This window comes from Egretta garzetta, unplaced genomic scaffold (assembly GCF_000687185.1).
Source record: "Egretta garzetta isolate BGI_Z169 unplaced genomic scaffold, ASM68718v1 scaffold10, whole genome shotgun sequence".
Classification (NCBI taxonomy): domain Eukaryota; kingdom Metazoa; phylum Chordata; class Aves; order Pelecaniformes; family Ardeidae; genus Egretta; species Egretta garzetta.
The window spans coordinates 888,306-900,899 of NW_009258268.1; the positions used below are offsets into that span (position 1 = coordinate 888,306).

General features: G+C 40.1%; 1 protein-coding gene across 2 annotated transcripts in view; it reads left to right on the top strand.

The window, feature by feature from the left end:
- ATG5 (autophagy related 5) overlaps positions 1 to 520 on the top strand; it is an 82,293-nt gene extending 81,773 nt beyond the window's left edge. The window contains exon 8 of one of the 2 annotated variants that reach the window (XR_004841205.1): positions 272 to 357. Coding sequence is in view for 1 of the 2 variants with exons in the window: in XM_009649339.2 (XP_009647634.1) it covers positions 272 to 408 (137 nt within the window). In the remaining variant the exon portion in view is untranslated. Of the gene's footprint in view, positions 1 to 271 lie in introns of both variants that reach the window. The other variant, XM_009649339.2, reaches the window with a different exon arrangement.
- Positions 521 to 12,594: the final 12,074 nt, after the last annotated feature.

Below are 12,594 nucleotides of genomic sequence, written 5' to 3' on the forward strand. Positions count from 1 at the left end.
CAACAAAAAACTTAAAACTGATAAAGAAGAGTGGCACTTTCATTAAGTTTCATTTCAACCCAATTTTTTCTTGGAATTAATTTGAACTCAAAGTTTCTCTTTTAGATCATAGAAATCTCAGCTTTGTCCATACCAGTATTTCCTGCTTTTCATTCTGCTAAAATGTTGAACTCTGTAACACCAATTAAATCTACCGTAAATTAAGTATGTGTTTAATCTTTCTGTGAACTTTGAATGGTATTCTAGTGGTTTCTCTTTTTCTTTGAATTAGATGGAGAGCAGAAGACTCAAGTGATGATTCATGGAATTGAGCCAATGCTGGAAACGCCCATACAGTGGCTAAGCGAACATATGAGCTATCCAGATAATTTTCTCCACATTAGTATCATTCCCCGACCTACTGATTGAGACTCAGCTGTATTGGTATGAGGATCATTCTCAAGCTGGAATTACAAGGGCATGTCAGCTTCTTGCTTCTGTCACTCTTGACAGAGGCAGCCTGACCAGAAAAAGAAAAAAAGAAAAAAAAAAAAAAACCAACAAAAACCCGAAACAAAACAAGAAGTCCTCACTGCTGCAAGCCAAACAGGAAGAGAGATCCTATCATCAGATAAGGGCAATTGGGCTGATCTTATTTTGCATCACCGCTGCTTTTCTTCACCGCTGTAATTAAATCAGTTGCGATATGAAAGAATTTACAGGACCTCTGCAAGTCTGCTGTTTTCTTGTAAAATATAATGAAGCTGAAACTGTCAGCCGAAGAGCAAATGGAAATATGCCACTTGATTGTATTTCTGATTAACAAATAAACAGGGCTGTTTCCTAAAGCGGTAGTGTTTCAACTGAGAGTGGAAACATTGGTTTAATTTTCTAGAAAGTTAGACACTGAAAGATTCAGTTACCAATAGCTTTTTGTAAAAGATCAAATTACTGTAAACCCATCTTTCCTTAATGAGAAGTTCATGTTTACAGTATGTGTATTGGTATGCAAATGATCTTTTAACTTTGATAACAAGCAGTGAGAGATTTTAAAGTAAACCCGTGAGCATGTTTTGTCATTTAAAAACATGCACAACTTAATAATTTACAAATACTTTTGATTTGTATGCTGTCACTGAATACTCCAGTATGTTTATTATTCAAATCAGTTTTCATAGACTAGCAGTGATGTAGGATAATTTGTCTCAACATTTGTCATGGCATTTCTTTGTGCTCATCTAAATTCTACTTTTTTCTGTCAGAATATTTTCTTAATTTAGTTTAAAAAGTTTAAAAAAAAAAAGTAAACGGATGTTGCAAACAATTGTATCCTGCTGTTTATTCCCATAGACTAGAAAACAGTTAAATAATAGAATGATGAACAGATGTATTGCTTTTTAACAATTTTGAATTTTGGAAAGCTGAGGCTTTTCCAAGCTAATACTTCCTTACATCTGAGTTTAGTTTTCTACTGTGGTCCCTGAGCAATCAGTCTGAAATTTGGAAGCTTCTAATCTCACTGCGCAGATTTTTCCTTACTTTAGCAGATGTATTTTTAGGTTATTGGATCGCTTTGGTTTCTGAATGTTTGTTAGCATTGCAGCTGCTACTAGGACTCTACCATTTTTTTTGTGTTACGCTGAATTCATCAAACTGTGCACTGTATTGCTCTGTCTGCCATTTGTGGCTGTTTGTAGCACCAGGCTATGTTTATAGTAGACATATTATCAAATATGTCGAATATTGTCAAATATAAAGAAAGCATGACATTTTTCTTTCAAAAATAGTAGCTGTTCAAGTTCCTACTCAAAGTCTTGGCTTGCAAATGTCCTGGTAACTCCCAGTGCTGTTCCCATTCTGCTTTGTTGCTGTGCTGCCTCTGTGGTAGGATACTTAACCTGTACCTGAAAAAGAAGAAAATGAAAATCAAACAAACATAAGACCCTCTAAGGAGCAAGAGGGGAAGGATCTCCTTGGGTGAGGATAGAATTGAGGCTAAAAAAAAAAGCCCTAAGGGCAGAAAAAGTCGGTAGAAAAATTAAGTAGCGTTTTAAATGTAAATGAGGAAATAGCATTAAGGAAATAGAAGGGAAAAGGTAATAGTGAAATAAACCTATACTGTGCTCTGCGGGTCATGAAGAATTTTTAAAACAAACCATGCTGATCTGTGTTTATGCAGAATTGAAATATAATATTCTTACAGTGGGATGATTTGGTTGAGTTATTCTAATTTCCAGTTCCGTTTGGAATTTTTTGTTACAGTGTTGGATTGGCATCTATAAACTTGCTTAGGCAGACACATCTAAATATTCTGGAGAATTTCAAAGCCCTGCCAATGGATAAAGCAAATATTTTGTAGAGTCTTCATATTTAAAAAAAAAAAAAAAAAGTCTTTTTAAGGATATTTTTTCCATTAATCAGGATAAAAGGCAGTACATTTAAAAAACTGTAAAGATTGAGTTTCCTTTGTTTTAAGGTAAGCTGGAGTAAGTCACTGGCTACTTTAATATATTCTACACCAGCATTTTAAGTATACAGCTCTCTTCTCATGGCCCATATTCGCTAGTAAATCCAACTTTTAAGGCCTAGCATGGAACAAAGAAATAGCTTGGCTTTAAAACATACTCTTTCCTCTTATTTTAACTATTTAAACTTTATTAAAAAATAAAACAAAGTTTGAGTCTGTCTTTATTTCCAGTTAAATAAGGATTTTTGTCATGGAGTGAGAAAAACATTTAATTAATACTCAGTAAGTAGAGGCTTCTTAAAGAGCTGCTTGGGTGATGTATCTAAACAAAAGCACATCATTATAAAAATGAAGTGGCGTCTTTGCTTTACCTGATGTAAATCACATTTTTGTAGTTTCTTTTACTTAGTGTGTGAATAACAATAGCAGCGGAAGGTGCCTTGTGGCTTAATTAAATACCTTTCTTCACTTTGAAATGCTGTAACTTCTGGAAGAAAACAGATTTGGCCTAACAGGACCAAACAGGAGCATAATAAAGAAAATAGATTTCTACTAGTAAAGAGTCAGATGCCATTGCCACTCCTGGGAAGAACGTCAACTTTACATTTGAAGGCCTGGTAACCCTGAAAAATGGCGAATGGGAAAAGATGTTGAACTGAACATGCAGGGTAAGCATAGGGACTAAGGAGAAGGATTTCTGCTGGGAAATGAGTACAGCTCATACAAGGGTGTGTTAATGCTGCTGAAGCACCTGTGATCCTGGCTTCCCATTAGGTACAGAAAATTCAGGAAATTGTTTGCCTGCAGGGGCAGTGGCTCTCACATGGAATATTTTGGAGGTTTCTGACTGCCCCTGTGCAGAAAGGAGAGATTTGGGCTGGTAGAGAGACTGTGCTGCTTTGCTGGCAGCAATGCAAAAGCAGTAGCTGGGAATATGTATCTGTGTGGTTGGGAAATCTTGCAGGAATGTGAAGAAATACTAAATCTTACAGAAAGATCAGGCACAGGAACACACAGTATGAACAGAAAGGAAAACTAGTGTGCTAATTCAAACCAAGTTACTTCTCCACTAAGAGTTTTGGGAGCTGTGAAGGTTAAGTTACGAAAAGGATGAGAGCTGGTCATCTGTGATAGCAGTTGTCGGACTCGGTGGCTGGGAAAGTCCTTTCAGTTCTGTGCTCCTGTCCTGTTCCTCCGACAGCCAGATACCTATCAGCTGATGAAGACTCTTGATCATCACTTCCAGTATTATTTATATCCTGCATAATAATGATGGCCTCGTTTTTTATTTCCTTATACGGTGAATGCTGTCTGAGTGAGAGTGACAACTCCCATGTTTATGGCACTGATAATAGCTGCTGTTTTTTTCAGTTTCACTATTTAGGAATATCTGCATCTTGGCTGTACAGGTGTATTAGCATGCTCTTAGAAGGCTTCTGGGGCTAAACCATGACTCTTCACTTTATGTTTTAAGCAAATGCCACAGCTTGCCAGTGATAATTTACCAAATCAAGGGGCTGGACAAGAAAAAGATAGATTAATCCCTTTTATAGGCACTTTCCAAATTGTACATTTTTACGTGTAATAATTTTAAACTCTCTGAAGAACCTAGATGTTAGTTTGCTTACAAATTCAACAGTAGCTTACAGAATGTATGTATTCATATGCTATTGTATGTGGATGTTCAAACTGATTACATACTTGTGTAAGTCTAATATTAATGTGGATATGTATCAGTTTATGCCAGACAGAGAACCACGTTAGTGATTGTGCTGTTCTGGTGCTGCAAACGGATGAAAAGCGTGAAGTTGGAGAGGATCTCTGGCAAGTACTACTGCTTTTTCCGACTTCAGCCTTCCAGCAAAACCAAAATTACTCTGTCCTTATTGAGACTATAATGTTATTTTCTTGTCACGGCAAAAGTGTATTTCAGGGGAAAATATTAAACCCTTTTTTGATTCAAAATTTGTGGCTGTATTAGAATAATAAGGGGTTTGGAAAGTGACTTTAGCCATGGATTTTAGCAGTCCCTGTTAATCTGGATAGGAAAGAGACTCCTGAAGTGATGTTTTTTCTTTCCTTAGGATGAGAAAGGGTATGCACAGAGGTTCTTAGAATATCCCATCACATATAGAATGGATTTCTGAATTAAAGCAGGTAGGTGTCTATTCTGTGTTAAAACTTCTGGTTTTGAGACAGGGACGGTGACATTTCAAAATGTCACACTAAACCTGAGTAATATCTCTTGAAAGAGAGGTAAAAAGATGTGAAGTTTCAAGTGCTCAGAAGTAGACTTCAGCTTTCTGTACTTTCGAGTTATACTATCAAATTAGCTTGTGGAAGAAGAGTTTAAAATGTGATGTCTTTCCTTCCCTTGCCTTTCATGTCTCCACGATTCAAGTAGTTTAAGTTCTTTTAACTGTGAAATGAAACACCAGTTTCTCTAAACAGTAGATTAAAGAACACAAAAGAATACAAAACTTTTTTCAAATACAGCTATGTAAACATGAAGAGGAGTTTTGTGTAGTTCAGGTTTTTATATGTATGAAATAATTAGCAATTATACAAAGTTTAAAGGTAGGGTTTTCCACGTGGTTTTGATAGTGTTTATGTGGATTAAAACCGCCCAGAGTAGAAAGAGAGGCAGTCAAACCCTATGCTAGGGTTGGAGGTTGGAGGATCTTGACTTTACTGCACTTGAAACTGCTAAAATGCGTCAGATGTTAAAATAGCACTTTCCACTGAAGATGTTTAAGGCCTTAATCCTTGCATCATTTCACTAATATAGGTCAACAGATACAATAAAATGAATACGTTGTGGGAACAAATGTGTGATCTAGTTACTAATACATGTTATATTCTCATCTTAGCATTCACAGTAATCACAAGTATGGTACAGTGGAAATGGTAAAGCCAATACCTGATATAGCTTGCATCTGCTAGAATTTGGAGGATCGCTGGCTAGACTTTCTCAAGTGCGCTTTGCAAGTTCACATGCACGTCTTAAACATTATTAGAAGTTAGGCCCTCCTTCAAAGAAAACCAGGCTGAGGGGATGGGGGTGGCAGGGGGGTGGTGGTGGTGGAAATCAATAGCGTTGTTCACTAAACCTTTCCCTCCACCCCCTCTCTGCCCTTTTAGTTGCCCTTATACAGGAGGTAATTCTAGGAGAGAAACTATTTTTGTTCGCTTTGTCATTAATTATGTAAACACTGACAAAAGCTTTACCTGCTTTGGTTGAAAGGCGTGCAAGAGAGAGTGCGCAGGCGAAAGCTGATGATGTCTTATTTCATACTATATAATTTTTCCTTATGTATATTGAGATTTTGTCGCTTAGGGTCAGTAGTGTCCCAGCTGCCATAAAAGAGACAACTTGTAATTCTTCCCCCTAGACAGAGGCGCTCACGAGTGTTTTCATAGCTATAGAAGTAAAGATCAGAATGGAAATTACCTGGCTGAAACTTGCACCTTACACCCTCTCCTAGCTGTAATTAAAATAATCTGCACTTCAGAGGTTTGATTTCCATCCACACCCTCACTGGATTCTTTTTTTCTGTGGTTCAAAATGAGTGAAATACGCTGGTGTTCGTTCATTTCAAAGTTTATCCAAGTCTGTGCAAGGCCAGCGGGAGGCAGAGACCAGGCCGTGGGAGTGGCCCTCAAGCTCTGAAGCGCCGGCCTGACCCAGGAAGCTCTACCGCTTCTTCACTGTTTCCACTGCGACAAGTTTATCACACCAGTTCTGTCCTTCACTCGCCAACTCTTCTTTAATTTGCAGCTTCTCTTTTTTTTTTTTTCTTCTCTTTTTTAGCTAATCCTTGATTTAGCTCATCAGCTGACTGGAGAGGAGGTTGAGCCTGCCCCTCACCCTCCAGGGCCTGTCCCTCCCTTGCGGGCTCGCCATCACTGTCTGTGCAGGCAGCGTGACTAAAACCCCGGTCTCTGGAGCACTCCGTGACCCTTCTGGCACAGCTTCTCCTTCGACATCTGAGGCGTGAGTTCGTTTGTGCTGGCTGTTACCACAAACTGGGTAGCCCTGTAGGAAAACAGTGAGAGAAAGGTGCGGAGGAGGGGAGAGGGAAATGAGAAGAATTAAAAACAGTGAAGGTGGGGCTCGAGAGAAAAACACTTCGCGGGGAGTGAAATGACAGAGCTGGATTCTTGATCTCACCCAGGTTTCTCATTCACTCATCGCCTTACGGCTCCCACCGTGTGCTTTCCTTTCCACCCTTTCCATGAACGCGGTGGTGCGCTGGCTTTCACCTGTGAGGCGAAACGTCTGGCACCTCTGGTGTCACCCTCTGCGATAGCCACCTTCTCCTGGGAGCCAGCAGTACACGCAAGAGGGCGTGTTTAACTTCTTTGGGTTAGCACGTTGCTTAAGAAGGCCTTTATTTACAAAAAATTGTTTCAGGGCTTCTTCCTCTGCAGCAGATCCTGGACCTGGGCCTGGTTCAACTGCGAGCAATCGGGAGGTCCGGCACAAAATGGAGGCGCGGTTTGCACGGGCACTTCGTGTTACTGTTTTGGTGTGTTGCGTTGTGGGAGACAGAATCGCCGGCATTTCTTTTTTATTCAGGGAACAGATGAGGGATTCACTTGAAGACCTGTGCGCCATGAAAATTAGTTTCATGGAAATTTTACTTTATACTGTTGTAAATGTTTCATATAGAGCAGCAGAATACGTTTGCAACATGTGCAATACATACCAAACCCAGTTTTGGTCACAAGCCTTTTCTGTTTCATTTTCCAGTCAGAATAAGATTCCATTATATTGGGTTTAGTTGTAGAAAAACATGTCAATATTCATAATCAGGCCATATAGACAGTAGAAAGAGGACATGTGGGTTTTAGTCATTAGCATTTCTGCCCTTTCCATCTTGACACCTTCGATAGGAAGACACACAAAAAAAACCCAGGCAGTTTCTCTGCCAATTTGGGGGATCTGCTCCCTTATGGAAACCGTCCAGTTTTGGTTTATTGTTTATAAATTTATACTTGACAGCTGTTGAGGAAATCACTGGAACAATAGCCATAATGGCAATTAAAAAAAAAAAAAAAAAAAAGCTTAATTTATTGCTCTAATGTCCTTCACTAAGAAATCATAATGTCAGTTTTTAGTGAAATTAGTGATGTCCTACTTCTGGTTGTGCATTCAATTATTTTGGTGGTAAGAGGGCGCAATCCTAATGGGTCAGCTTACAATTTCCTTGAAATATGTTGTGTGTTTTTAATTAATATGCCAATAAGAGGAACTATTTGGTCTTTATTTTTCTCTTACTGAAACTTGAATACATTCAAGGGTTCTGCTGCAATTGGCTTCCTTGGGGAGGTGCAGCAGGAGCTGTATCCTCTCTGACCTCCGTAAAACATGTTGAGCTCAGTGTCTTTTGGGGGCATGGGGGAAAACATTTCAGTTCTCTGAAGCCTACCTGCTTGCACTCTTCCTTCCCTCCCTCCTTCCCCAAACTAGGTGCCATGATTTTCCATAGTGCAGCCCTTCCTGGTTCTGTTTCATGCTTCGAACAACAAAGCAGGTGAACTAGCTGCTGGTCATAACGATTAATTCTTAAGCTGTCGTTTCAGGGGGCTCTGAAATTTAGGTCTTCGAAGTTTTTGAGCCACACCTCTAACAGAGAATTGGTCGGGGTAACCACACAAGCTTCCGGCAAGGTAACACAAGATGTAAATTAAATTCTCCTTAAAAATTGGCACTCGGGTGAATGGAATTATCCACAAAGGCTGATACCTCCCTTCATTCACACTTGTTTTGCTGGCTCTGTGTAATCAGCTTTTTGTAGACTTTCAAAAAGCAAACCTAATCAAGATTGTGTGATGGCGTATGGAAGAGGCCTATTGCACAACTCCCCTCCCCCTGCCCGCACCCAAGTCAGTCCTTGCTGGTGTCACTGCAGGCAATTAACAGTGCTTCAAAACCACATGCAGCTCCCATTCCAAAACACCATTTGATGGTATCAGGAGGCTTGAAATTTCAAGAAAAAAATACGTTTATTTTTTAAAAGGAGTTCATTCTTCATCGTTAGAAGATGCTGAAATAATCAAAGGCATTGAATGTGCAGCATCAGCAAGTGGATCTTTGCTGCAAGGTATTGTCTAGATAGGATAAAAACGCATTCTTCATCTTTAATATAATATATGCTTGAACTGTAACATATTTAGGTGTTCTGCTTTGATCTTAATGGGTTGTGAGGTGCTACGGTGAAATGGATACAGATACCATCAATAAAGGAAAAGATCCTTAACATCTTAACGTATGGGCATGTGCCGCCGTTGCCACGTAATAAACAAGGGTGTGAGCTTTTCAGAGCTGCCCTGAGATAGGGAACTTTTACCTGCTGTCATCCCAGGGTAAACAGGTTGCTCGTGTCTCTCAGAGCGCCAGGGTGCTTTCTCTGGCATTGGCTGTGGAGGGAGAACGTGAGGATGAATAATTACTGTGGATTTGCCGGATGCTCTGTAACCACACGTGCATCTTGACCTTGAGTGTTCATCTTTACCTGCAGGATTTCTTCTGAGTGATTTTGTTAGTTATATGAAACAAAGTTTTCAGGGATTTGAAGTAACCTCAGGACAGGGATCATTTTGTTGACTAGCACTGGTGCTAATTATTTGAAGCAAATCAGTGCCTGGGATTTTTGTTTAATTTCACTGTGCAATGAGATATGATTGTGAATGGTGTGGCTGGAAATTTCTTGAGAATTATTTGAGTTTATTTTGCAACGGCAGATAGGAGCACAGGAACAAGAGAACGCTCCTGTTCGTGCTGTCTTTCTGCTGGGTGTTTTGGTGGGTCACTGTTTGCCTGGAACACTGAAGTATCCCTCTGCCATTCAGATCGTGTAGTAAGGGTGTCGTACCGGTGGAAAAATCTCCTTCCCCAAAATAAGGGCTGACCTAAAGCTGAGTCTGGTTCTTCTGAATTCTGTCACTAAAACATTCCTCGAGCACAGCCGTGTTGTTGCTTGTGCAGCACAGTCTGCAGCTTTATCTGGATTCATAGCCTTGCAGAGATGAAGTGTGCTATTTAGTCTAAAAAAAAAAATAAAAAATCCTACCTCAACAAACAAAGAACATCTTAAAAAGTTTTTAAAACTGGAGGCAGAAGCCAAGAGATAGGAGGACCTAGCAGCAACTCCCATGATGTACCAGAAAGAGAGGAGCTCAAATCCTGCACTTTTCATCACTTCACAAGCTTCTCAAGGCAGCAGAAGAGAAAGGTTTCTCAATTAGTTTTCTGGTGTTCCGACAGGGAAGATAACTAGGGATCTTACTGCTGCTTATCTTAATGTCAGTACCTGGCCTTTGCAAGCAGAGTTTCACAGCTTTTGCCATGAAATCTGCTGTCCTTCCTCTGCAGGGATGCGGAGATTTGGCTTCCAGGAGAACTTGTTCTTTCAGTTTTACTCGGGGAATGAATTGGTAGAAGTTTGGGAATAACAGACGGTGTTTGAAAGGCTGCTTATGGCAGAAGGTCCTTCTCAAAGCTGAGTTTAATCCTGCTGTGGAGCAGGCGCTGGTGAGAACCTCGGTTATGCTGAGCCATCCACTGATGGGTCAAGTGAGCCCATCAGTAATACCTTGGTGATGGTGTGGAGCTCGGAAGGGACGGGTGCTATCATGCTTTGCAGTGCAAAGTGTAGAGGGTGTGTGACACTGGATTCACAAGATGGCACAGTCTGGTAAATGATGCACAGCCCACACGGTTTCTTTATGGGTTGACTCTTCCATAGTATGGTACCCCATTAACATGAGAAGTATTGTTTTAATTACCTCAGCTGACATTCCTCTGAAACTGCTCGGTGGGTAGTTTTAATGGACGTGGCATGGAAATCGTTGCACCGGCAGGTACAATATCTGTTCATCTTACTTGCTTACAAATGTTCCAGGCAATCACGTATGACACCTTCCTGCAAGTGAGGTAATTCCCACTTGGCACTCAGGCCTCTAAAGAAGAAAACTTTTATATTGTAACATTAAAGGCAGACACTTTGTTTTAATCACTTGCCAAAACAGCTGAAAACAATTATTAATTAATAGGAAACATTGACTTCTAACTCCGCAGCCTCTCCAGAGACGTGTCTGTGACAACGTGCATCTGGATTTATGGATTATTTGGATACAGTGAAACTGGGCATCGTCCTGCAAAGGTTGACTGCTTTAAATTCATTTTAAGTGTACACATAGCGCTCTTAAAATTAATATGTTTATAAACTTAAATTGGTTCAGTTGAATGCCTTTTGTTCTCTTTCTGGCTTCATTTGAAGCAACAACAAAAAGCTGTGCTTGTTTGTATGTTTAACCAAAATGCTAAATGCAATTAATCTACCAAAAGCACACAAATATTTTTTGAATAATAGAGGCGCCCCTTTCACAGTGTCTTTGGTATTTAGCACTATGGTTTGGAGAGTAGAAGGCAACTTTTTCACATCTCATAAATAAAATTTTAAAAATCTTTTGCTTAGCTTGTTTAATTTGAACCAATGCAATAGAGCACCCTCAGATTTTCTTGACTGCTTTGATAAGGCTGAGGTTAGTATGTATGGCTAGGGGGAGGCGGGATTCCTAGTATTTTAGATTCTGGATCTTACTTTCCCTTCTGGAAAATATTGTGTCTGGCAAATGCAGCTCCCAATAAATTAGAAGGGGGGGATGAATATTGCAGTCTGAGACAGAGCTCCTCTTTGATCTGGCTTGGAGGGTGATTATGTGGGGATTCATCATGCAGATCTACTGGGTTTGCATGTTTTGTCAAATAAAATAATAGAATTCCTTGGTCTGCCAGAAACAGAGAATATCCAAAATATTTCAACAAGATCAGACCACAAGAGTTAATTTGTTACCTTAATTGAGAATCTTGAGCCATCCCAATTATTTTAACAATGGGAGAGTGGCTGGGCAGCCTGTCTGCTTCTAGCCAGTTGGCTTCTCAGTTATTGAGAAATTCATGCGGAATACTGTGACAAGTTTAGTAACTGCAGATTTTTCATCAGTTAAAATCTCTTTTCTAGCAAACATGAGCGCTTTGCTTTTATGCATTTGCTACCGAGACTCTTTTCAAAAAAAAAAAAAAAAAAAAAAGGTGTGTGATCTCCTCTTTTATTTAAAAATCTGGTAGTCCTGCTAAACCAGCAACTTGCTCTTTGCCAGGTAACTCAATCTGGGCTCGTCTTCTGTGCATGGAACTGAGTCTTCACTGCTGAGGACTGGCTGGTCACACCAGGTAGCTTGGGTGGCTGGCAACTTGGGTGCATCCAGAGTCTCTGCCTCGGTATAGAGAGACAGGTACCAGACTCCATCCATGTAATTTGAAGGAAGGTCATCTGTTTCCCTCTTTAGCATGCTTACTTCTCAATAGTTTATAATGACTGGGAATCTGCTTAGCTGCCCTTGTCCTTTTGATCAAGGCACAACATTCATAGCTATTCACCAAGCTATCGAAGACAGAGAGTTGGGTCTACGTAGTCATATATTTGTGGTTAAGAAGAAAACCAGCATGCTGTCCGAAGGTTAAGTTGTGCCTTCAGATAATAATGCTTTGCTTTTGCTGGAGTGTTTTGCACAAAGAGACTGGACTGACTGGTCCTTGTTTTAACAAATGGTTAGGGCTTAAATGGCTACAGAAATGATGCTGATGGCTGGTTTCCCTTTCCCTTCTCCTCCCCACCCAGCACTGTGCTCCTGTTGGAAAGGGGGGTGGAGGGTGCAGATGTGTGGATGCAGCAGCTTAAAAGTCAGATGTATAGGAATGCGGGGCAGTACCAGTGCATTGGTGGAGTGACGTCTCTGCTCTCGTTGATAGTGGTCAATAATCTCGATATCAGTGACCAGCTAAATGTCTGGGGGTTTTATGGGCTGAACTCTGGCAACTGCACTACTTAAATTGATGTTTGTACCTGCTGAAGTCCTGCACATTTATCCTGAAATTACTTTTCATTACAGGCGGTGGCTGTTTGCACAAAGAACTTCATAATCTCAAAGCAGTTACCTTTCTACAAGTAGTTAACTGGGTCATTACCAGCTTTTCCTCAAAAGAAGGGGAAAAACTGACTAGTCTAATACTTTTCAAGTGCAGACTGAAAGGAAAGAGTAATTTCTGCAATGGGTCAGCATTTTATGTATTTCTGTTC